This window comes from Eretmochelys imbricata, chromosome 3 (genome assembly GCF_965152235.1).
Source record: "Eretmochelys imbricata isolate rEreImb1 chromosome 3, rEreImb1.hap1, whole genome shotgun sequence".
NCBI classification, from domain to species: Eukaryota; Metazoa; Chordata; order Testudines; family Cheloniidae; genus Eretmochelys; species Eretmochelys imbricata.
The window spans coordinates 6,776,855-6,801,995 of record NC_135574.1 but is presented as its reverse complement, the minus strand read 5'-3'; the positions used below and the strand labels follow the sequence as shown (position 1 = coordinate 6,801,995).

The window sequence follows — 25,141 nt, the reverse complement described above, 5'->3', positions numbered from 1 at the left end:
ACTTTCTCTCTCAAATACCGAAGTAAGATGCCTTGGAACACTGAGCCTGGGGCCCAGAGTTGTGTGAGAATGCCAATCATCTTCCCTCTTGAGCCAGCAAATTCCCTGTCTAATAGTCTATGGCTCGGAGCATCGTCTCATGTTTGGAATTGAAATCCAACTTTACTCCCATCCAAGGATCGTTTCTTGAATATTAATCTTGGGCTTTTTCCATGGCTCCAGATGAATCTTTGTAATAACTTATGTAATGCTATAAAATATGTACTGGACATAAATATTTATGGGGACAGCATTCAGAATTCAGGCACCTTTGGGAAGAAGTTCATTTTGATAGTTCCCCCCTCGGATACATAATTGAAATGTATCCCATCCTCCTAAACCAGTTTGTATTTCCTTGGATATGTTGTACAGACTACCCTTACTCTTACTTTCAAGTTGTTTATAATTAGGGCCAAGTATTTCAGACCCACCTGGAACCAACTCAAAGTACACTCTAGCCTTAAGGTATGTCTTCACTGTAGAGTTACCTTAGTCCACCTCCTCTCCACCAACAAAACCTTCTCAGCTGAGTTTAGTGGTGCTTTCAGCCTGAGCTAGCTGGCACGGCGGGGTCTGGAGCCTCAGTGCCGCTTTCTCTCAGGCTGGTCACCTACCTACTTTGCAGGGAGGGTACAGTCCTGCTGCGCCTTCCCATAATTCCTGCTCTAGAATGACAGACAAGGTCTTCCACAATTCACTAGGAAAGAATCATGGAGTGGCTCAGCTTACTGCAGCACAAGGAGCCATGAGATTCCTCCCAGATGTCCTAGTGACACACGCAGGTACATGCCGCAGCGGCCAGGGTGCAGTAATTCAGGCATGATATTGCACACGCAGTGGCTGTTCACACCCAGGCACCGATCACCTGAGTTAACTCTGCAGGGAAGACATACCTCTAGAGAGTAGGAAAACCTCTGAGTTCATTTCCCCCTGACTCAGACCTGATGCTGAAGGTTGCTGATTGATTTCAAGCACTTGATGGGATAGGGCTCCTAATCTGGTAACTGATTATGTCCAAGACCACCTTTCTGCTGCAGCATCAGACAGGGATTTGTGGTCAGGTGAAGTGCTCGAGTTAACCTACCCCCCAGTTTAATGAGGAGGGGCTGAAATCAGGATATTTTCAGTGAGCTGTTCTCCACTATGGAATTTACCTCCCCCATTGAGTGAAAGATGTTTTTTTTACATAGCACATAGTTAACTTGTGGAACTCAATGCCACAAGCTTAGTAAGTTTACTCTCTGCTAGGTCCATATTATTTTGCTCTACCTGGAGTAAAGCTAACGCAGAACAGTGTGTCTCCTATTTCCCCTGTGTAAGCTTCCTCAGAGTGGTCTGATTCAGCTTACTTGCAAATACTGACCCCAATCCCGGACTGGAGCTGAGGAGCCCAAGGTACAGCTCAGGACGGCATGCTCCTGTGATCCAGATCTGACTGTGCATTGCTCTGGTCACCCTGTGTAACTGAAAGCAGCTTGAAGGCTATTACTCCAGCTGTCAAAGGCTTCTAGGGCTATCATGATGGCCGGGGATTGCTGGGGCACAGGGAAGCCTCAGCTGCAACCTATTTCCCCTGGCCACCTCCCCGTTACAGACTGCAATACGAGGGTAATGTAGGAGATACCATGCTGTTCCCCTGGCCTTGAATTGATTCTTCCACTGTCACAGCACAGCCAAAGATGGGTGCCCCCCTTTAGGCACCTAAATAAATGGCTAGATTTTCCGAACAGCTCAGCTCCTATTGCAAACCATGGAGAGTCATCTCCCCATCACTACTCCTGAGAACAGCAAAGAATCTCTTGCCCCTTCCTCCCCTCCCCTTGAGCGCCCTGGAAAATCTGGAGCCAACTGTGTGTTTTGAGCCCTTCTGAAAATTGTGGTCTTTGTTCATGGCCACGCAAAAAACCCTTTTCTTTGTGAAGGTTTTTAAGGCCTCTGGCCCTGAGGAGTGAGGTATTAATAGTTCTCCCTGCAGTTGCTTTTTGGAACATTCCCAATGACTAGACTCAAGCGGGCTGCACTGTGGCCGGCTGTACCAGAGCAGTGAATGCCAGGGCCAGGAGCAGTCCCTTCTGGCCTGTGCTCAAGGAGCCTGAGAAGTGAAGGGCCCTTTGAGTTGGGGTTTGCTACCTTCTGTGAGATGTGGAACACATGGCTGTTGCTTTGTGTGTTAGAAACTCTGCTGGGATTTTTGTCAGCTAAGAAGGGGTCTCACTTTTGTCCCCCTTTTTAAACAGGGAGGCAGCCTGGAAGTGCTGACTGACAGATTCCAGCCACAGCAAGCGACACCGTCTCTTCTAATGGATCAGAAGCCTGGCCTGTACCCCCAGCCTTATTCTTCTGCTTCTACTGCTAATCTCCCCAGCCCTTTCCAAGGCATGGTCAGGCAGAAACCTTCTTTCGGGCCCATGCCAGTTCAGGTACCATCGCCCCGAGGGGCTTTCCCCACCAACATGGGAATGCAGCCACGGCAGATTCTAAACAGGCCACCGACAGCCCCCAACCAGCTGAGACTTCAGCTGCAGCAGCGGCTACAAGGGCAGCAGCAGGTGACTATTCACTTTGGTTCTGTGGGGAATCCAGAGCTCTCAGCTAGAGCTGCCCAGCACTCAACCTCTTCCCTCCAGATGTGCTGTGCGGGTTACAGAAGTCTGTAAACTGCCACACGCTGGGTTTTGCGCAGCACTTCTCCTTATGTGGGGCCAGCCCATCCCACAAGCTCTGTCATTAGGATGCCCCACTGTAATAGAGCAGCAGAAGGATGTGCGCCAAGAATAACGTAAAGCAGAGGTCCCCAACGCGGTGCCCATGGGCGCCATGGTGCCCACCGGGGCATTTTGTGCGCCCGCAGGACACCCCGCCACCAAAATGCCGCTGAGAAGCGTCACCATTTCTCGGTGGCATTTCGGCGGCGGCGCTTCTTCCTGCCGCCGCATTTCGGCGGCGGGGTGTCAGGCGCCCGCCACAGTCTTCTGGGAATAGCAATACGCTATTTCCACAAGAAAGGTTGAGGACCACTGACGTAAAGGAAACCAGCTTAATGGAAAAGTGCTCTGTTGCCATTGTGCAGTTAGAAGAAATTGTGGGGAAACTAGTCAGAGTCCCTTTAAATGAATTATCTGCTTCTCAGATCAGTAGGGAGGAAAAATGCTGCTGGAAGCCAGTTGCCGTTGGTGGGTCTGTAGATGTTCTGTACCTGACAAAACTGGTGTAGAGCTGCAAGGTCTTTCTGATTTCCTCCTCTCCAGCTGATACACCAAAATCGGCAGGCGATCCTGAACCAGTTTGCAGCAAATTCTCCGGTCGGCATCAGTATGAGGGCAGGCATGCAGCCACAGATTACACCTCAGGTAATGGTAGGAAGCCACATGTTGGCACCCTTATCAGTCCAGCGGAAATTAGTACTTTATCACTAAGGGCCTACACCATTGATTTGTAAGCAGCAATAAACTCAGTCTATTCCAGTGAGACTAATTTGGGGTGGGATGATTTAGTTGGGGATTGGTCCTGCTTTGAGCAGGGGTTTGGACTAGATGACCTCCTGAGTCCCTTCCAACCCTGATACTCTATGATTCTAATTGCAGAGTGAGGTACTACTCAATAGGAGAATTCGGCCCCAAATGAATTTTCTGTGTAGCTGATTGCGGATATTATCTTCAGCCTCCATACAGCATTTCCACCTGGAAATTCTCTATTGCTGCTTGGACATGAGTGGTACTGGCTTGGACTTTCATTGAGAAGGGTCCCTTTGTAACTGATGACATTCACGTATAGTTGAATCTCTAGTGAATCTTTTGTAATGATCCTGCAAAGCCCCAGGTCCAGGAGTTCTATCCCACTTTCAGTAAAGTGGGATCAAATATCTGCTCGGTATAAGGGGAAAAGAAGGTGGAAGGTGTAGCCATGTTCTGGTAACTTTGTTCCCTATGGCGGGTTTTTATTGGTGCTATCTTGCCACCCCCAAACCATTACTGACTCCAACGACTCTGTGAAGACTCCAAACTGTTTTGATGAGTTTTGGACATCTTTGATATTCTCTCAGGCACTATAGCTGCAGACAAAACTATGTAATAGTTTCCATTGTAATGCTTTGTTTTCAGCTGCTGCTAACTTTCTCAAACTTTCTCTTCTGGGCTGAAATTTTCCACCGTGATATTTTATTAACTTTGAGCAAATCTAGTTCAGCCATTTGGGAAACAAACCCATAACTTACAGAAAATTCTTGAAAGAGATGGTTTTGAACAGCCCTACAGTCAAAATAGCTGGGTTAGAGAATTGAACTATGGCATGGAACTAGCCTTCACTGACCAGAAGCGCCTTCAAGTCTCTCTGTGAAAATGGGGTTTGATTGGAACAAGTTATGAATGTTTGAAAATAGCATGCTCTGCAAAGGAGTTGTCACATTTCTCACTGCTATCATTATTATAGTGGTGGCAAGAAACCATGTTGTGCCAGGAGCTGTACACACACAGAGAAACACACAGCCCCTGCTCTAGAGCGCTTACAGTCTAAATAGACCAGACCAACGGGGGCGGGGGTAGGAATCGGAGAGGCAGAAAGGTGAGGGGACTTGCCCCATGTCATAGGGCAGGTCAGTGCCAGAGCTGGGAATAGAGCCCAAGTCTCCTGTTTTTTTCCAGTGCTCTGTCTACTAGGCGACACTACCTGGCTCACTAAGCGTGCACTTTGTAAAGTAGGCTAAGGGAAATGGTCTATGGCAACAGTTGCTTTGGTTACTGCCAGTCTAGTACGGCACATCCGTATAACGTGTGCACCTGGCGCGTCACAGGCTGCTAGGAAGATAGGTTCCTGCCCAGGAGAGCTGAAAAACCCTAAACGGAGAAAACTCAAAGAAAAAGGTTGAAGACAGAGCTTGACGTTAAAGCCCAAGTGACTGAGCCCTTTGACCTGGTAGAGTCCAGAGAGCAAACACGATCATACTGAACAACTGCAGACTCCGTTTGGGCCGGGTCGTGTGTGGCCGGTGGGACACTGGTTAGTTACCGAGTTGCCATCAGGAGACGTGTAGTGGCGTTGGGGTCGAGCTGGGTCAGGCATCAGGTTACAGAAAAGAGCCAAGCAGCGGAGCGGGGACGGAACTGGGGACAGGAACTAGAGTGTAAGGTTCACAGTAAGGCGAGGTCTAGCGCAGAAGCAAGCAGGCAGTTTGTGTCCTTGCTCAGCCAGCCCCTGTAATGGCTTCCTGGCTTATATACTGGCGTGGGCCAATCAGTGAGCTGCAGGGCTCCCACTCAGGGTCCGCTGAGTGCTCCTTCCTGCAGTGTCTAGCTTCACAGGGTCCCCCAACAGAAACCTGGCCTGAGCTCCTGGTGGCGATGAAGCTTTGGGAGCCCAGAATCTCCATGGTCCCAGGTTCTAGTTCTGCAGGTGCTGACAGACTTTGCAGTGAGGGGTGCTCCAGTCTGGTGACTCATGTAGGCAGAGCTTGAAAGAGAGCCACCACCTTTCTTCCCCCAGTTTCACCCCTGAGTACCACGGGCTTTTAAAATGTCATTTGTAACGATTATATAGTGATACGAGCAAGACAGGATTACGGTGCCAACTAAGCAGGGACAGGTGGCTAGGGGGCGGGTAGGCACAAGGAAAGGGAATCTGGAGGGGAGATCAAGATGGCGGGAAGAGGCAGACTGCTCAGTGTGCAGGGAGCAGTATGAAGTGAGTGATTGTGCTGAGAGAGTCCAGCAACAACTGTTGTTAAAGGCAAGGTTGTGGTAGCAGGGCGGGATCTGAAGCAACAAATGGTGGTTTTTGGACAGGCGTTTTTCTCGTTAGCAGCTGCATGAAATGACACAAAGCTGAAATTTTTGCCAGTAGCTGCCCCCACAGATGGGGAGCCCCTTGCAAAGGCTTCCTGTTCATAGCCAGGCTGAGAACATGTGTTCCGAATCCCAACTCTCCAGAGTCTTTCAAGCTTTTATGAGGTGAGCATACGAGATTTTCCATTCAGTTACAGGAATGAGCATGTACAGAGGCAGCTCTTTAATATTTCCAATCTGCTCTGCCTTTGATCTACACAAACTGGCAGATTTACAGAGCTTCCTCAACTGCTCTTTGGGATTTTTAGCTTTCCTTGCAAATGATGATTGACACCACAGGCAGCCAGAAAGGTCATTTGTCCATCCCCCGTACAGTACAATTACCCTGACAGGGGGCAGAGTTATCATAACGGTCACATCTACCTCCTCCTCTGCAGCCACCTCTGAATGCACAGATGCTGGCCCAGCGCCAACGAGAGCTGTACAGCCAGCAGCATCGGCAGAGGCAGCTAATGCAGCAGCGAGCCATATCGATGAGACAGCAGAGCTTCGGGAACAACCTTCCTCCCTCAGCTGGACTCCCAGTGCAGATGGGGGCCGCTCGCCTCCCCCAGGCACCCCCACAGCAGTTTCCCTATCCCCCCAACTACGGTACGAATCCAGGAAACCCTCCCACCTCCACCAGCCCCTTTTCGCAGCTGGCATCGAACCCTGAGGCAGCACTGGCCAGTCGCAACAGCCTGGTGAACAGAGGGATGATGGGGAACGTTGGAGGGCAGTTTGGTGCCGGGATGACCCCTCCCATGCAGCAGAACATCTTCCAGTACTCTGGGTCAGGTACGTCTTCGGCTGTGCCCCTTAAAGTGGAGTCTGCGTTCAGTGTCTGCTTCATCAGGTGATGCTTTAAGTATGTGGCGGTATGAGTGGGGGCAACAAACGATGCAAGTAAACAAAGATACTGCATGGCCAACGTAATGACTTCCATGTGTACCCCTTAGCCCCAAGTGGAGGAAATCCAGATCAGGTCAGAATTACACAGTGCTTTTCATTCGCTGATCTCCAAGAGCTTTACAAAGGTGGGTAGGAATCATCACGCCCAATTTATACATGGGGAAACTGAGGCACAGAGCGAAGCTGGGTTTGCAGCCCAGTTCTTCTGACTGCCAGTCCAGCTCTGCGTCCACTAGACCGCGCTGCCTTTGCATTTCATTAGTGCCATTCACTTGAGGATCTCAGCGCGCTTATTGCAAGTTCTGGGAAGGTACCCCATTCTTCTGGCTCCGTGTTCCAAATGTACCCCTCAGACAAAGTAGAGATCTCTAGAAGTTGACACCATTTAGGTAAATAATTGTATTTCCCTTTTAAAAAGAGAGAGAGAAATTCAGAGTGGCCATTTTAATTAAACTACTTTAAATTTACATTCAGAAGCTAAATGTCTGAAAAAGGCCAAACCCTTGTGCATGCTCTGATGAGGTATCGGAAATCGGCTGCAGATGGAGGTTATTTCCTGTGTACAGATTATGTGGGTGGCTCAGATTAAATCAGTGAGTTTGTCCAGAATTGGCTGCAGATGGACATCTTCGTACTGCACCTGCTCCACATGGTTTTACACTTAAGCAGCACTTTTCCATAATGTAAAAAGAATTCAGTTTGAATCTGGCAAGGGAGATCTGGTTTCTATAATTAATCAAGAGAGACAATTACCCCACAGCTATCATGGCTTTGGAAACCAACTAAAATAGTCTTGCAAGTCAACAATCACATTGTCTTGTTCTCCAGTACAGTTACTTCAGCTCCTTCTCCCGGCAGTTGTGTTCTGGAATACTACCCTCTGTTTACAGCAAGCAACTTCTGGGTTTCCCCCCTACCATTTGGCTACAAAATGCTGTATTCGGGTAATACAAATAGCAACCAAAAGAAAGGGGAGGGGGGAGGCCTAAGATCAAAAGTCCAGGCTGAAGCTTCAAATTTAACTCCAGCACCTGCAAAAAAGGGGAAATCCTCACAAGACACCACTGGAGGAGTAAGGTAATACTCTGCGTGAGCAAAGGTGGCAGACTCTGGTCCCAAGGGATTAAGAACAAGCTTATTAAGTAATGGCGTGGTCGTCTGCACAGCTTGCAGTGAAGCGGCCTGTGTGTTGTTCCCAGGTATGGGTCAGCAAAGTGAGCCTGCATTCGCTCCATCGCTCAGCCCCAGCAGCCCTCTGGTGTCGCCGCAGATCCCTCCTTCGCAGAGCCCCATGCTCCAGCCAGCTCCATCGACCCCTGGGTACCCGTCCCCAGACATGAAGACTTGGCAGCAAGGAACAATGGGGAATAATAAGTAAGTCTAACCTAAGGTCAGAGTAATGTACACGCAGATGGTAGGCTATCATCCCGCCTTCCCTACTCCAGGAGCAATAACTGCTGAGGTCTGTGCTCCTGCCCCCAGCTGGTCTGGAAGCAGGGGACCAAGGGTAACAAAACATGGCTCTCTGGATGTTGACATCACAGTCGTCAAGGGGATCGAACCTGGCACCTTCAGCACCAAAATCACAGGCTTCTTCCACAGCAGAGCTCCTTTAGCTGTGAGTTCGTAGTAGGTTGCGCTGGTCGCTGGGCCCAGACACTAGCGGGAGACATGGTCACACATGCACTAAGCCAGTGTCATTCACCAACCCATCCCCTAACCACTCACCCTGCGGGTTAGCATATTGAGTACCCTGTAGAACATTCATCCAGCCCTGAACTTTAACTGTATAATTACCTTGTAAAAAACCAGATCATTGGCTTGCTTATAAAAGCAGTGAGCTCTCTCCAGTTTCTGAGTGAGTAATCCATGCTGGTGCTTGGGTGTGCTGAGATACAGGTCGAGGAGATACCACCAAGATGATGGTGGTATCACAATGGTGATAGATGCTTTATAGATACTTAACACAGGCTGTCTCCTCCCACAGTGATGGGGCCTGCAAGAGTAGATGGAGACCAGTGCTAATCTCAGTCAGCATTTACACACCACGAGCTTCTCCTTAGACTCCTTTGTTTGTATTTTGCCCTTGGATCGTCAGACTGCCAGAAGCCCACAGCAAATTGGTTTTCTAAATGAGCACACACATCCAGTAGCCCACAGAGCAATTCTTTTGCTTTAATTTAAAAAATGATGTAATTAAGTCTTCATGAAAGCAAAGGACTGTGCTAGCAGTAACTCTGCCAAATACACCTCAGTCCTGCCCACTACTTTGGTGCTGGGCATCTTTGAGCAGAGATTGGCCAATCCATGACAAAAGTTGACTAGTGTAAGAAAGCATCAGCTCCTATTCCTATTGTCTTAGCAAGGCTTTGGCCGCAGATCTCCCCCGGTGAAAAGCTGCTAGCGTATGCACTGACTTTGCAACTTGGCCACATCCCTTTGGAAGGGGCTGCCCTTTCACTGGACTAACAGCTCCAGCATACAGTAGCTGTGCTAATTCTGGTGCAAGGGCTGCTTTGTTCCGTGCAGCATTGTTCTGACTTGCCCTTGGATGGAAAGTTGTGTCAGTCTCCAGAACAGGAAAAGGGATGGCTCAGACTGTCAGGAGGGGAATTAGAGTGAAGTACCGCACTGTGCCTCGCACTCTACAGACTAGGCCTTTACTTCATTTCTGAGCAACACCATAGTCCAGCTAGGACTTCTTTAATACTGTCCTTTCTTGTCACCATTGTTTTTCATGCCCTATCCTCAGCCAGACTTATCAGACTGGATAAACGCTTGGTACAGTATAAACTGGGGCAATATTTCCAAGACTCCCACAGTACCGTGCATGCCGTGGAAGGGAGCTCTAGTCTGCAAAGCAGTTGCCCATGTTTCTGTGGGAGTCATTTTTGTCTTCAAGGCTGTTTGAACTTTGTCCCACTAGGTTTCTCTGCAGTGCCTTTGTTGTCAGCTGTGTTTCTAATTTCTAGAGTCCCTGTGCTTCTAAACTGTATTTTAGGATTCCTAGAAGTTCTGAGGAAGAAAGCAAGGTCTGTTCCTCATTGAATGGCTTTTTATATTCCCTGGTTTTTATTACATCTTGGAATTGGACATTTTTTAATCCAGTAGTGGTTTGCCATTATGCACTAATGATGCTTGGCTAGCAAGGCATTGGGCACCTTATGTGATCAGAATGTTTTAGACTGGCTAGGTGGCCAGCCACTGGGTAACAGAATCAGGTGTTTGAACAGGACATTTGTTTTCTGTGGCTGTGTCTCTTCTAGCCATTCAGCCATTGGTGGAGCAGTTGACATAGCTGTGCCAGTGCAAACCCCAAGTGTAGACAGGGAAAGCCAGGATACACACCAGTTCTGCTTCTCCCTGCTTGAAACAGAGTTAAACTCCAATCGTGGCTTAGCTTGCTCACCTGCACTTTAGTTGTACTGACTACTGGCCACCAGTTGCTGAACTGTGCAAATCCCCAGGTAGACGTAGTCCGTGAATCAGTGTATTTGTGCCTGGTGTAGGGTGTATTTCTCATAGCTTCTTTCCCCCATCTACACTACAGAAATAACCATTTCTAAACACAGTTTGGAAGTGTGGTTGTGGCCCATCTGCATTGTGGTGTTCTTGCCCATGTGGACAGAAATTCCTCCATGAACCATGGGTGGATAACCAGGCTAAAAGATGGTTATAACAAGTTTATCTCTGATCACACAGGCAAGAGGAGGTCTTGCTATAAAACACATGGGGAACATGACCATGTTTCACTACAGTGTTTAAATGTGCGGTTTTCCCTTCTCTGTACTATTTTCCTGATGCACTTCAGATATTGCAGTGGCAAGCCCCCTAGAAGTGCCTGTAAATTACGAAATGGCCTGTTTTGGTTTTGGCTGGTCATGGTTCTGAGTCTAGAATAACACAAACTCAGATTGAGAAGGCAACATAAAAACCTGCGAGGACCAACAGGTCTTGTATGGTCTGACCTGCATACAGTCTGCAGTAGGGTCGGCTAATGCCTGTACTGCAGCTCGATGATGCTCTGTGTTACATAAAAGAGCTTAAGTACTCATGGTGGGGGTGTTGCTGGGGGGGTAGGTATCATCCATCTCCCTCCATTGCCTTCAGGAAACACAATGCCCCAGGCTCCCATCAACCTTGCCTCCCCCACCAAAGACTTTGATAGTGACAGCACCTCATACAAACTGGACACTTCACACTTCTCATTACACAAGAACTCGGGGTCACCACATGAAATTAACAGGCAGCAGGTTTAAAACAAACAAAAGGAAGTATTTCTTCACACAATGCACAACCTGTGGAACTTCTTGCCAGAGGATGTTGTGAAGGCCAAGGCTATAACAGGGTTAAAAAAAGAACCAGATGAGTTCATGGAGGATAGGTCCATCCATGGCTCTTAGCCAGGATCGGCAGGGATGGTGTCCCTAGCCTCTGTTTGCCAGAAGCTGGGAATGGGCAACAGATGGATCACTTGATGATTCTCTGTTCTGTTCATTCCCTCTGGGGCACCTGGCATTGGCCACTGTCAGAAGACCGGATACTGATCTAGATGGACTTTTGGTCTGACCCAGTATGGTCATTCTTATGTTCACCGCTCAGAGCTGATGAACTGAGATAGCAGAGACCAGGTAGGGCTTTTTCCACGTGTCTTGTTCTTGCTATATGTTCCTTGAAGGCCATGCAGGACTCAACCCTGAATGTAGTGCTGGGAGTAGCCCTCCCCATCACACGGATGGAAAGGAGGATGTGTCCTACTGGATTCTCACCTGCTCTGGGGTTTTTGGTTGCTAGCAGGATCCTCCAGCAGGTAGATTTCAGCATCAGAATGAACCATCCTTCGGGTTTTTTAAACTGCTGTGTTTCGTGTTGGCTGTGGCTCAGACACTAGCTTTTGTGGTTAATGGGTTACAATGTTGAAACTAAATGGGTTTCAATGGTGAAACTAAAAATAAATTCATGGATTCATAGATTCCAAGGCCGGAATCATTGTGATCATCTGGTCTGACCCGCTTTATCCCACAGGACAGAGAACTTCCCCACAATAATTCCGAGTGCAGAGCTTTTAGAAAAACATCCCATATGGATTTAAAAATTGTCACTACAACTCTTGGTAAATTGATCCAATGGTTAATTACACTCACTGTTAAAAAAATTGTGCCTTATTTGCCGTCTGAATTTGTCTAGCTTCAACTTCCAGCCATTGGATTATGTTACACCTTTCTCTGCTAAATTGAAGAAACCATTATTAAATAAAAGGAGGACTTGTGGCACCTTAGAGACTAACAAATTTATTTGAGCATAAGCTTTCGTGAGCTACAGCTCACTTTGTTGGATGCATTTTTTTTCCACTGAATGCATCCGATGAAGTGAGCTGTAGCTCACGAAAGCTTATGCTCAAATGAATTTGTTAGTCTCTAAGGTGCCACAAGTACTCCTTTTCTTTTTGCGAATACAGACTAACACGACTGCTACTCTGAAACCTGTTATTATTAAATATTTGCTCCCCATATAGATATTTATAGATTGTAATCAAGTCACCTCTTAACTTTGCTTATTAGCATATAGATTGAGCTCCTTGAGTCTGTCTCTATAAGGCACATTTTCTAATCCTTTAATCATTCTCGTGGCTCTTCTCTGACCCCTCTCCAATTTATCAACATCCTTCTTGAATTGTGGGCACCAGAACAGGACACAGGATTCCAGCAGCAGTTGCACCAGGGCCAAGTACAGAGGTAAAATAACCTCGCTACTCCTACTCAATCTTGCCCTGTTTATGCATTCCAGGGAACATACAAACTCCAACAAATCCCTTCATGTCCTTTATTTTAGGGCTCACTTTATTCTGAAACAGAGCAGGCAACTCAAAACACTCTTAGCAGCCTTCAGCCCTCATCTCCCTTCTCTGGAGCTCAGGCTATCCCTTAGATAGTTCCCTGGCCATATGGCCTCTGGGTTCTCAGTGTGCCCTGTGGAATTGCATTTCCCAGAATCCCTGCTCTTAAAGGGCCCAAGAACCGTAGTGGGATGGGCCTGTGCACCCCAAGGCCCAGTACCCTATTACAAACGTAGAATTCATATTGCTGCTGTTTATTATTTTACAGCAGCACAAGACGTTGGAAGATGTGATCCCTGCTCCAGAGAGCAACATTCTAAATCTCAGACATGACCCAACAAGACCAGCAGTAGAGAGGGAGTGGGATCAAGGGGTACAATTCACAGGGATACTGAGCAGGATTAGAGAGGGGATGTTACCTCGGGATGCAACCGGGGAGATCTCTGCTGGAACATTGTATTCACTTCTGGTGTGTCTACGTTAAAAAGGAGGTTGGGAAATTGAAGAGAGCTCAGAGAAGAGCCATACAAATGATTCGAAGGCTGGAAAACTTGCCTTGCAGTGAGAGACTAAAGGAGCTCGATCCATTTAGCTGGTTGAAGAGGAAGAGAAGAGGCAGCTTAATCCCAGTCTGTAAATACGGTACCGCCCCAAGAAGTGCCTGATGCGAAAGGGCTCTTTAATCTGTCAGAAAAAGATCTGGAGGGACAATGGTTGACAGTTCTACATGTTGGCTGATTTTTGTGGGTGTTGGGTGAGAAGTGTGTTTTTGGTAAGAGGCTGGAGTGAGTTGGCAGACGGAACCCAGATGTACCCTGGGAGTCCATGGAACTAGAAGGTCACGGATGGTTTTTGTGTTCTCCACCATGAATTCCAAACAAGCCTGTCTTCTCGTTTCATTTGCTCAGTAATTTGACCAAGCCAGAAGAATCGCTTCATTGATTTGGTTTCAGGCTGATACAGTGCAGAATGGCTCCAGTGCAGTTGCTCCAATTAGGGGATAATCTCAATCTCTTTGTTATATATGAAGCAATAAACGGCTGCCCAGATTGATTACGGTGCTCAGCCGCACTTGGGCATTTAATCAGTCTCAGAGGCTGTTTGTTGGAGTGCTGCAAAGCAATACAGATTATGGCTGTTAGCAACCAGAGCAGGGCATTTTATTATTGTAGTCTCTCTCCTCTTGCAAGAGCTGAGCTGCCTCTTGGGTCTTCCACAGACTATACAGCTGTCTGGGGAGGTAGGAAGACACAATCTAATCTAACACGCACTGAAGTCAATGGAAAGTCTCCCACTGACTTGGATGGGCTTTGGATCAGGTCCATGATGCTCTGGATGAAGGTCCAGCCCAAGCATCATGCTGTTTCCTTCCCCCCTTTCTGTAGGGGTCATTGCTGACAGATTTTCCATGAGCTGTGTGCGTAAATGCTATATAGACCTGTTTCTCAAATGGTCAGTCCTGACCCACCAGTGGGTCGCAGGGCCCTAGGCAACTATAGACTTCTCCCGCCCCAGTGTGGAGGAGAGGTTTCTGGGCAGGGCTGGAGAGTGAGCCTGCCCCACACTCACCCGCCAGCAGCAGCTCCTGTCCTGCAGGGTTGGGCCTGGCTCCCTACTCCAAACATTACGATGTGGCACACATGGTCACAATGCCACTTAGGTTTGGCCTGGTCACTCCTCCGGGACAAATCCAAGTGAGTGCTGGTGTGACCTGGTGCATGGGATTGCAGTGCCACTCAGGTTTGGCCATGACCAAGGGGCAGGCAGGCCAAACCTGAGTGCTGTTGTGACCCCGTTGCAACACCCAGAGTTGGGAACGAGGCCCAGCCCCACGGGACAGGAGCTGCTGCTGCGAGGTGAATGCAGGGCGGGCTCGCTCTCCAGCCCATTCTGGGTGATGCCAGGGGGAAGGGTATATGTATCTAATGGTGGGTCTCAAAAAACAACAACAACGAAAAAGACAAAATGTGGCTGGCGGGGCGCCTTAGTAACAAGTCCGGGAACTGCTGCTCTCCAGCCACTTAGTGTTAGCAGCAGCATTAAGGAGGCAGTTGAATGAGGAGAGGGGGCTCTTCGATTCCCTAGAGCCCTTAAGCGGGTGCTTCCATTTCATCAAAGTCAATGACATTGAGAACTTAGCTGAATCTGGGCCACACTGGGCTGGAGCATAGGCAGCGAGACCATGAGTCGGGCTCTTTGGGGATGAGGGGTGATGCGATTGGACACCTTTTGACAGCATCACCATCCTTGGTGAAAGGAGGATGTTAGATTTTTCTGGCTGGTGATTGGCTGAAGTGTTTTTCTTGTATCCTATATGATACTTACAAAGGTTACTAATGTCCATGGATTACCAGACACAGGTCTGGTTGGACCCTCCCTGCTGGTGGCCCACCAGAGTGTTGTGAGGGGATCCAAACACTGACCCCTTCACGTGTTTTAAGCTTCCCTGGATCTCAGCAGGCTGCAGGCCTGTTTCTTCTCTTGGCGTCTCTGGCACATTTCCTGGGCATCAACTCTCTGTTATCCCTTCAAGGAAAGGGAGCTCCAGCCCAGCCCATCTTTCTTGGGCCCACAGGTCAAGCACTGACCCCCAAGATATCCCAGTAGCTTAAGCACACTCTCTCCCAAAAATCTCACCAAAGGTGTGAGCCTTTTGGTTTATCTCTTCAAGGGGTCATGTGGCACATGTAGCTTAGAACACACAGACACTGTGCCCAGAGTTTTACAGCATTTTTGCTCTTTACTTAGTAACCCAGGAAATACACAGATCTGTACAAAATAATATATCCTACATGTATTTTCCTGCCTCAGTTTCCTCACTACTCCAGTGCATTCTTTGGGCTGGGGCCAGGGGCCAACCAGCATCCTTCTGTTCCAGTGCATGGTTTATGGGCTGAAACGTGGAGTCTTCTCTGACCTTGGCTGCCCAGCCGCCTCCCAAACATCCTAAGTGTCTCTCTGTGGGTCTTCCCCTGGCCCACCCACTGTCTGTGGTGTCTTTGTTTAGCATTTGGGGATTTTCTGCTGTTCCAAATGCCAACCCTGGCAGAGGGAAAGTGGAGAGAGGTGCTTTCCCCTAGGATGCAGTTACTCTTTTTTTCTCTCCAGGTAAGACCTATTCAGGTGCTGATAGCCCTTAACCTATTGCCTAGTGTCCCTGTTCTGGCAGAGACAGGCATCCAGCCTTGTAAGCCACAGTGAGTGGACCCACAGACCTAGGCTTTCCATGATGCAGCAATTTTGTGATAACTCCACCCATATCAACCAGAATTCATAAGTCGCCCAGACCGAGCTTTCAAATCATCACACCATGATGCTTTCCATTTGGACTTTTGTAAATGTACAGCTGTATTTTTAGGGTTCCATTTGCAGGAAAGTACTTGCAACTCCCAGTGACTTCATCACACCTCTGAGAGCAGAATTTGGCCCTTTTACTTGTGGGATTTAAAAGGAAGAAAGCAATGAGGTTCTTTAGAAACTAAGTGAGATTTTATAGACACTGCTCTTAAGAGAATGAGATCCTCTCTAGAGAACTTTTAAAGCAGCTGATGGAGTTTAATGTTATCCCTGCTACAGAATTCTGTAGGTTGGTTTAAACATTCTTGGGGAAAGGGTCATTCTATGTTAAATTCTGTAGGACATTTCCAGAAGGGTGGTATTTTCTTCAGTAGATAGAAGCAGGAAGTCATGAAATTCCTCCCCAGGGGAAAATAAGCCACAGAGATCTGTCAGCTGCAAACATTGCATCAGCTCTTTTTAAAACAGCCTTTATCATTCCAGATCCATTTCCCCTACACACACCCTCCCCTTCCTTCTCTGTTACAGACATCTCTGTGGTTCCACTTCTGCAAGGATGCCTGTTGCTGGAGGTGTAGGTTATTGCACCTGTGAGCATCTAGCAACCGACAATTCTCCTGGCATCTGGCACCTATGTAGAGATGGGGGGGTTTAGTCCCATATCTGTGTGCTAGGAGTCCCATTCCTCTAGAGAACACTCCCTGGGTCGATCTCTCACTCTCTATGTTACAACTGGAAACAGAGCCCTGGCCTCTCTGAACTCCTGATTCTGTGTAATCCCTCTTTATTTTTTTGTCTGGGTTAACAGTGTATTCAGCCAAGCTGGGCAGAACCAGCCCACACCTGCGCAGCAGGGAATGTACAACAACATGAGCATCACCGTGTCCATGGCCGGAGGAAACACAAACGTCCAGAACATGAATCCAATGACTGGACAAATGCAGATGAGCTCACTGCAAATGCCCGGGATGAACTCCATGTGCTCTGAGCAGGTCAGTGCTGCAGCGTTCTCGTTCACCAGGCACTCCCAGGAGCACGAACAGCGATGACGCCGCTCCACTGACCATCAGCCAGTTTCACTGGGGGTGGGGGTTTCTCTTAACAGGTCTCTGCCCTTGTTAGGTGAATTTGTTTCTGTAGCTTTCTCCATTGGTGAGGCACATGTATCCCACACTAACTTTGTGGTGCTCTCCCTGGGAATTGCCGAACTCCCTGAGCCAAGGAGCTAATGGATTTATTGCGTTTAAGCTTTGTGTTCCAGGGTTTTTGCATGCCAGATGCTTGCTGCTCTAACTCCTCTCCACTCTGCATCATGCACACCCCTACCTCTGCCGCCTATTGTCTAGCATGCTGGGTGCCTGGAAATCCTGGCTCATGAGTCATTTGGTGCTTTTGTGCAGACTTACAAAATCTCCCTGGTGATCTCCCTTTTCTCTGGGATGTTTACCTTAAGGTTATCTCCTTCCTGTGCTTGAGAGGCAGGGACCTATTTCCAGTAGTACAGTTAGGTGTTTGACAGTGGAGCAAAGGGCTGGAGGGAAGCAGGCAGAGGCCTCTCTCGCTTCACTGGCACCCACAGCTGTAAGCTTTGCTGTGTTTTGAAGCCTGGTGCAACAGGCACCGGATTAGTCAAATTATGAGACAGTTACATCAGCTCACCAGGAACCGATGGGTGTGCATTCAACTCTGTAAAGATAACGGTGGCTGCACTGAGAGTTCCCAGCGGCTAACGGTTCCTGTAGCCCGAGTGTGCACTGAGGATTCCTTACTGCTAATTAAGGAGAACTTGACATTTCATGGGAAGATGAGGCAGAGGCAGATTTGTTCATATTTAGGCACACCCAGGAAGTCACCAGGTGGTGGGGCTGGATTGGTAAAACTCCCATTGTAAAACTTTTTCTAAAGCAGGATCCCCACTGTTAATAACTGGTAAGTAACTGGTGTAGTAATCAGTTCAGTACCATGGAAATGCAACGTTCTTTCTAGAACCTTTGGATCAAATTCAGTCCCAGGGCCAGCTGACACTTCTCGGACTGAAGTCAGTAGCATGACCCCTGATTACACCCTTTTCCTCTACAGCCATCTTCTGCAACAACCTTCAGTCACAGAGGATGGTATAAAAGTGAACACAGATAGATACATGTGCACATGCATCCCCTTGAAGCCAGGCAGATATGGATCGCCTGTTGTTACACTCCGAAATGGTCAGAGAGGTCTCCTGGCTGCAGTTAGCTATAGCACTCATGCCCCTAGGAACTCATTTCAGGAAACCATCCCTTCAGTGTCTGTGCAGAGTAGTGAGGGTGGCAGAGAACAAGCTGATTCACTGCTCAGCTGTGCACACAGAGGGCTGGTTGGTGCAGTTTGCACTGGGTCCTGCTAAGAGGCAGTGTGGAGCTACTCCAGCCCTGAGAGAGCACTGGGAGAGATTATTCTGCCTCCAGAGGTACAGTCTCTTCCAGGATGTTTGGTGAATGCAGCTGCTCACTTTGCATCATCTGTAAGGATGGTGGAGATTGCTTCCTCTAGTGATGGGAGGCGTTCTAGAATCCTAGAAACATAGGGTCGAAAGGGACCTTAAGAAGTCATCTAGTCCAGCCCCCTGAACTGTGGCCAGACCAAGTAACCCTATACCATCCCTGACAAGTGTTCGTCCCATCTGTTCTTAAAAACCTCCAATGATGGGGATTCCACAACCTCCCTTGGAAGCCCATTCCAGAGCTTAACTCCCCTTAGCATTAGAAAGCTTTTCCTAATATCTGATCTAAATATCCCTTGCTGCAGATTAAGCCCATTACTTCTTGTCCTGCCTTCAGTGGCCATGGAGAACAGTTGATTCCCGTCCTCTTTATAACAGCCGTTCATGTGTGTGAAGACTGTGATCATGTCCCCTCCTCAGGTTTCTTTTCTCAAGACTAAACAGGCCCCGTTTTTGTAACCTTTCCTCATAGGCCAGGTTTTCTAAACCTTTGATCATTTGTATTGCTCTCCTCTGGATTCACTGCAGTTGGTCCACATCTTTCTTAAAGAGTGGTACCCAGAAGTGGACGCTGTACTCCAGCTGAGGCTTCGCCCGTGCAGAGTAGTGGCTCCACCTCCTCCCCAGGTCTTTCCCAGTAACTTGCTTGATGGAGGACCAAGGAGTGAGCAATCCCCACCCACACTACTGTTGTGGTGGGGGCGTGCAAGTGGCAAGGGAAGCTGCTTGCCCGTGCCCTCATGCCTGCACCAAGGGCCAAGTACAGTCTTGTCCAATGTTTCTTTGTGGCGAGTAGTAGGCCCCTTTAGTAACCACTCAGTCTGAGGGAGATTCTCTCTCTGTTTCCAAGGCCAGACCTGAGATCTTTCAGGTCCAGATGGGGCTCTAGCTGTTTGGGTTTGTGACTCAAGAATGTGGTAAAGCACCTTTGGGATCCGTTGCGTGACGAGAGGGATCTGTGCTATATTGCTCTTGGCAGCATCCCTTTTAATTAGTTTCATCTGTGAGCGTTTGTCTGTCTGCACTTAAAGCTTCTCTGAGCCATGCCTCCAACAGCTGACCTCTCCCAGCCTGTTCTGAAGGGATTCAGTCACGGGGGCTTTCTGAACTGCTCGTTATGGCTGCAGTAAACGGTTTGGAAACCAGCCCTCATTGTGCATTTGCTGTAGAGCGAGCTGGGAACTGAGGGAGACTGGTTTGAAGACACACTGACTCAGGCCCTGCTTCAGAGGCCAGATTTAGGTCATCATGTCCTGGCTAACACAGGATTAGTCCCTGGTGTCATCTGACGCTTCAGTCTGGAAGCAATGTGAAGGCTGAGCCATTTGTTCTGCCCCTCTGGTCCGTTCACTGGAGCTTCACGCTCCTCGGAGAGATGATGCTGTAGGGAACCACCGGCAGCCCAAGTGGGGGGCACAAGGGAGCTCTCCTCCGAGGGAACTCACTTGGATAATCTTAGTCCAGAGTGTGGTCAGTGAAGCAAACAAGGATTACAGCCCCTCCATGGCTTCATTCTGCTTCAGCAAATGGAGTGAGCCATCTCGTACAGCTGGGGCTCTGAGAGGCTGGGCTTGATGGAAGGAGCTCAGGGGGTCCCAGCCAGCCGCTTGGTTGTATTGCTCTAATTAAAACACTAAATGGAAACTTGCAGCAGGGAGTGAGCTGCTCCCAACACTGCCTGCAGAGTCAGGAGTGCTGCTCACACTCGGCCAGCACCAGAACCAGGTCTGCAGCCCTGCCCTGGGATCCATGCTTCTCTCACCACTGTATCCACAGCATGCTTAAAGCTGGGAGAGCAGAATGAACTGTGCTTCCTGCACCCCTAGAAGGTTAAAATGGCAGATGCTGTAGCGTGGGGGGAGGTGGTGGGAAAAGGTCAGGGGGGAAGTGCTGGGGAAAAGGAGCCCAGCATTTCTAAATCTCTCCTTGGCTCAGAAGTTCTGTTGTTCGCCTTTTGTGAGGAAAAGCAAGAGAACGCTGTAATAAACAGGCTTAGTCCAACAGTGTCCCACTCAGCTGCTTCCCTGAGGCCACGCCAGCGTGTCACGTAGAGCATGCCAGCATGTAGGCACCACATACACAACCCGATGCTGTAGCTCTCCTGGGATCCCTCACTTTCTGCAGAGTTGACACTGGAGGATGGGGCACTGGGGAGAGGATAGAGAATCCTCTGAAAAGCAGGTGAACCATCACTGAGCCTTGACCTTGCTTTGACAGGTAAATGACCCAGCACTGAGACCCACTGGCCTTTACTGCAACCAGCTTTCCTCCACTGACCGTTTGAAAACAGAAGCAGACGGGGCGCAGGTCAGTAAGAAACTGCTAAGCACAGACCCATCTGAGGTACAAAGAGATGTTTGGCCTGTGGGTTGGTCACCTCCGTAACTGTAAACTTCTTGCACTTGTATCAGCGGCTTTGGCTTCCGGGATGGTTTCTGTAGTGGCAGAGAATAAATTGCAGGGCTCAGCCCAGTAGGGTCTTCTATTTTCTGTGTAGTGTAGAGCTGGAATCTGCATTCGATGACAACGACCTGCCTCAGAAATCTTGCTTTATTCTCCTACTCTGATTTAAGCCGGCATGGATCAAAGCTCGTTGCTCTGGCAGGAAGGGTAAGTGTCCCCAGTAGTGTGGGGAGCGCAGTGAGCTGAGCTAGAAAAGTAATTGGACATCGGAGAGATGGGAGTCGCTAAAATCCTTATCGGCTCCGAGGCTGGCCCCAGGTACAATGACAAACGAGAGACGTTTCTGCTTTTGAAGGGCAGGGCTTGCTCGTAGAACGATGTTAATGGGAACATTGGCAGTCAGAATCCTCGTCTCCATGACCCAATGCGCTGATCATGAGCCCCTTCATAATATACCAGTGTGCACTTAGTGCCGCGTTGGGAGTTGTCTGAGCTCGATTGCAGTTGACCCACTCATTCTGTTCAGAGAAAGGGGCTCAGCACTTTCTGCAAATCAGGCCCTTTTAAGGTGTCTCAAGTTGAAAACCCAAAATAACTAGCAACTTTTGAGTATCTTGGGCCAAGTATTGCCACTCTGCCTTGCACTCTGGCCAGTTTCAGCCAGAGCATGCACCTGGCCAGCAGTCTGGAAGGAGCCAGCATTCTACCAGTCTGTTTAGAGATGACATGTTCTGCTTCAATATGAAGTTCTCTTTGTTCCCCCATTTGCTGGTGAACTCTAACTGCACCTCCTGTGCCGCTCTTGTGTTCAGTCCTGTGCTTGCCTAGGGCAAGGAATTTTGGGCTTTTGATGGGCTTATAAAAGAGCATCAAACAGTATACACTTCTCAGTAGCATTATCCTTAAAGAGGGTGGGTGAGTAGATTTTTGCCCCTGGGCTGGTTACCGTGTTCAAAATGGGTAGTAAAGACATACTTAAAACAAAATAAAAGTGATGTGCCTCCTTGTGTGTTATTAATAACCTATTAAGTATTACAAATCAATTGTACCTGTCACCACCGATGCTGCTTGGTTTTTATTTTTTCATTTTGCTCAGTTTGGACAATGAAAATCAACTCATCAATTTCACACTTTTAATTTCCTGGTCCGTTTCACTTTGTGGTTCTTATGCATTAGCAGGATACTGCAGTGTTTGATTTGCAAAGACTGTAGGGAAATGTTAACACTCAAACAAAACAAATCCTATTTTTACTGGAATAAATAAAGAAGGAAAATGTGTCCTACCTTTAGGTTCTGTGACACTTCAATTTTAGACCTAACTCTACCTTGGTATTGTCCCTTTGATATTCCCTTGCAGCGAGTGGGATGCCATGGTGTACCCTATTCAGCAGCATAGCATAAGCATTCTACCTTGTGCCTCTGGTCTATTTCGCTGCAATTGAAGGGGTTCAGCAGTATTAAAACAGGAGAGAGATTGGTTTCCAGCCTTTAATACTGTGCTCCCCTCAGAGCAGGTGTCACGGACAAGGTGGCTCTCAGCACAGAGTGATGGCTGGCCGGCAGCTGGAGACATGGGAATGCCAATTTTAATTTTTTTTTTTTTAATTAAAAACATGTGAATCTTTCAGAGCTCTGATCCAAATGAGTGCAGTAGTTTTCTTTTTATAGGAAAAGAAGACAGAAGAGTTCTTCTCTGTGGTGACTACAGACTAGAGGAATTCTCTAGTGAGTTTCCACTTCACGTAGTACCCAGTCCATAAGCCAAGGGGCCTGTTCCTTTTTCCCTCTAAAAATCTCTCTTGTCTTTTGTGTCCCAGCAGGTACAACAGGTTCAGGTGTTTGCTGACGTGCAGTGTACAGTGAATCTGGTAGGCGGAGACCCTTACCTGAACCAGCCTGGTCCAGTGGGCTCGCAGAAAAGCACGACAGGTCCTCAGACCCCTCAGGCCCAGCAGAAGAGCCTCCTTCAGCAGCTACTGACTGAATAACTGCTTTTAAAGGAATGTGAAATTTAAATAATAAGACATACAGAGATATATAAATATATATATATTATATATTTTTCTGAGATTTTTGATATCTCAAACTGCAGCCATTCTTCAGCTCGTAGTGTTTGGAGCAAAAGTTTTTTTTGTTTTGGGGTTGTTATTTTCTTTTTGTCCTTCGGGTGGTTTTTGTTTGTTTGTTTGTTTTTGTAAAAGGCGTTGGATGTTGGCAAAGCGACAAGGCAGGACAGTCGGTTTCTTGAGCCAAAATTACAGATGATTCTTATTTTTGTAATCAGTTGCTGGCATCTTACTCCAGACGAAGGTTTCTCGGGGAAGTGGGGAAGGGGATGGAGGAAGAAGCGAGTTGAAAGAGACTGCTTCGGAAGGAGGACGATCATCTCAGTTTCAGCTGGATCTGTCACTGATTCGTGTCTCAGCCCAGTGGGAAGGTGGGGAATTGACACCAGACTTCTATCAGAAAGGCTGTTTTTATTCATGCTTAAAAAACCCAAACACCTTTTCTCCCTTCTGCCCCAGTCCGCTTGTGCGTACAATCAGCTTTTTCTAGCAATCGTGAGTTTGTCAGTTTTAAAGAAAAACAGAGAGTATTTTGACCCACCATTTTCCCCATGTTTTATGCTGGTGTTTAAAGCCTCCTAGCGAGAGAGGCCACAATGTGTATATTACATCGGGGGAAAACAATAATAAAAAGACAAAAAAAAAAAGAACAGTTTGGGGGGAAAAGCTGCAATAATTTTTAGGGGGAAGGATGGGGAGGAGGGGGGAGGGTTCTGTCAATTGTAGATAAAAATTTTCTGATTAAATATTAAATAAAATTAAGCAGTTGGTTTTTTCTGCTTTGATTGTGCTTAACAGCTGAGGTAGCTTAAACTATTTAAAATAATAATAAAAATAATGAAAATTCAACTCTCTGATGGGAGATAGCTTATTTTTTTCCCCCTCAAACCTGTCACTGTACATAGCTCTGATCTCTTGTGTAAATTTGTTTTCTTCCTTTAGCTGCGATCGCTCTTAATATCACCGCTTTTTATTTGATTTATTATTTTTTTCCCTTTTTCTAAAATTATGCTGGTGTGTGGAAAATGTATAGCTTTGTTGACTGAATTTGCAAGAGATAAAAACAAAGAAATCGAGATGACAGCTAACGTTGTACTGCTTTCTGATGACTGTGCTATGAATGTGCTATTATGTGGATTTTCCTTCTCTTGCGGTTGGAGGTGGATGGGGCAGGTCTAGTTTTCAGAGGTACTGAGCATTCATTGCTCCCACTAGTCCATAGGAGCTGCAGGAGCGCTCAGCACTTCTGGAAATTGGCCCTCTAAGCTCCGAAGGACTAGTTCATTCTGCCCCACAGAACAGCCTGGTCCAGCTCCAGTGGGAGGCTTGGCTCTACCAAAAGCCCACAGGGGGTGTTGTAGTTGCCACCACTAGAGAGAAGAAGGGTTCCTGCTCCTGCCCTGCCACTCAGGCAGTCACCAGTAAAATGGGCGATGTGAACCGAAGGCAAGTCTGCGAAGCTCTCAGCTTGAGCCCAAAGGGGTCTAAGCCAGTTAGAGAATGTGTCCCTCTTCTCCCAGAGGGGGAAAGACCAGAACTTTCAATACAGACCAGGAATGCCCCAGCCATTAGTGTCACTCCCCGAGGAAATACACTCAATTCCCTGTGACCACAGCCAGAAGCTGTTCAAGGAGATTTCTTCACCACATTTGACTTGAGATCCAAACCTCCATATCCCCTCCCCATGCAGGATTTTTTCCAATCACAGATGGGGAACTGCATGTCCGGTTCTGTGCACCAATAGTCATCCTAATATCGACACCTTGCAGCTCCCCCAAGCTGAGTGTGATGAACAAAGGCACCCTCAGACAAGAAGGGATCTGTGATAGCCCGTGTAGGAGACTGGCTAATGAAATCTGGAGCAGAAATGGCAGCTCCATCCAGGACGCTAGAAGTCTTCCAAACTATAGGGGCTCTGGCCATCTGGACTCAGGTGATATGATACCACACTCTCGTAGGAGGAGTTGCTTTGTGCCAGGAGAGGTATATCGAAATCATGGATCTGATGAGAGAGCCAGTCCAACACTCACAGTATTCACTGTGTCCAGGTGGTGTGAGCCTTATTGGGATGCTAGTTCCCTACCTCACCAGGGACTGCAGCGTATGTATTCATGCTACAACAGTACATGGCACATTACAAGACAGAGGCACCCTGCTGAAATAAGTACGAGCCTCAGACTGTGCAGGGGGAAGAGCTGACAGAAGTGAATTCCCTTTGGATCTATTCCCCTACATTCAATCACTGGGGCAAGCTTTAGAATGTGGGGCAGCTAAGAGAGACACCACAGTACAG

General features: G+C 47.9%; 1 protein-coding gene across 8 annotated transcripts in view; it reads left to right on the top strand.

Annotated features, from left to right (window-relative positions):
• Positions 1-23,929, top strand: part of NCOA1 (nuclear receptor coactivator 1) — a 348,679-nt gene extending 324,750 nt beyond the window's left edge. For 5 of the 8 annotated variants that reach the window (XM_077812334.1, XM_077812328.1, XM_077812332.1 and 2 more), the window contains 7 exons: positions 2,277-2,588; positions 3,288-3,389; positions 6,254-6,653; positions 7,967-8,141; positions 16,709-16,892; positions 20,597-20,686; positions 22,600-23,929. In XM_077812334.1, coding sequence (XP_077668460.1) covers positions 2,277-2,588; positions 3,288-3,389; positions 6,254-6,653; positions 7,967-8,141; positions 16,709-16,892; positions 20,597-20,686; positions 22,600-22,770 — 1,434 coding nt within the window. In that variant the 3' untranslated portion in view covers positions 22,771-23,929. Of the gene's footprint in view, positions 1-2,276; positions 2,589-3,287; positions 3,390-6,253; positions 6,654-7,966; positions 8,142-16,708; positions 16,893-20,596; positions 20,687-22,450; positions 22,508-22,599 lie in introns of all 8 variants that reach the window. The other 3 variants (XM_077812336.1, XM_077812335.1, XM_077812333.1) reach the window with 3 other exon arrangements.
• Positions 23,930-25,141: the final 1,212 nt, after the last annotated feature.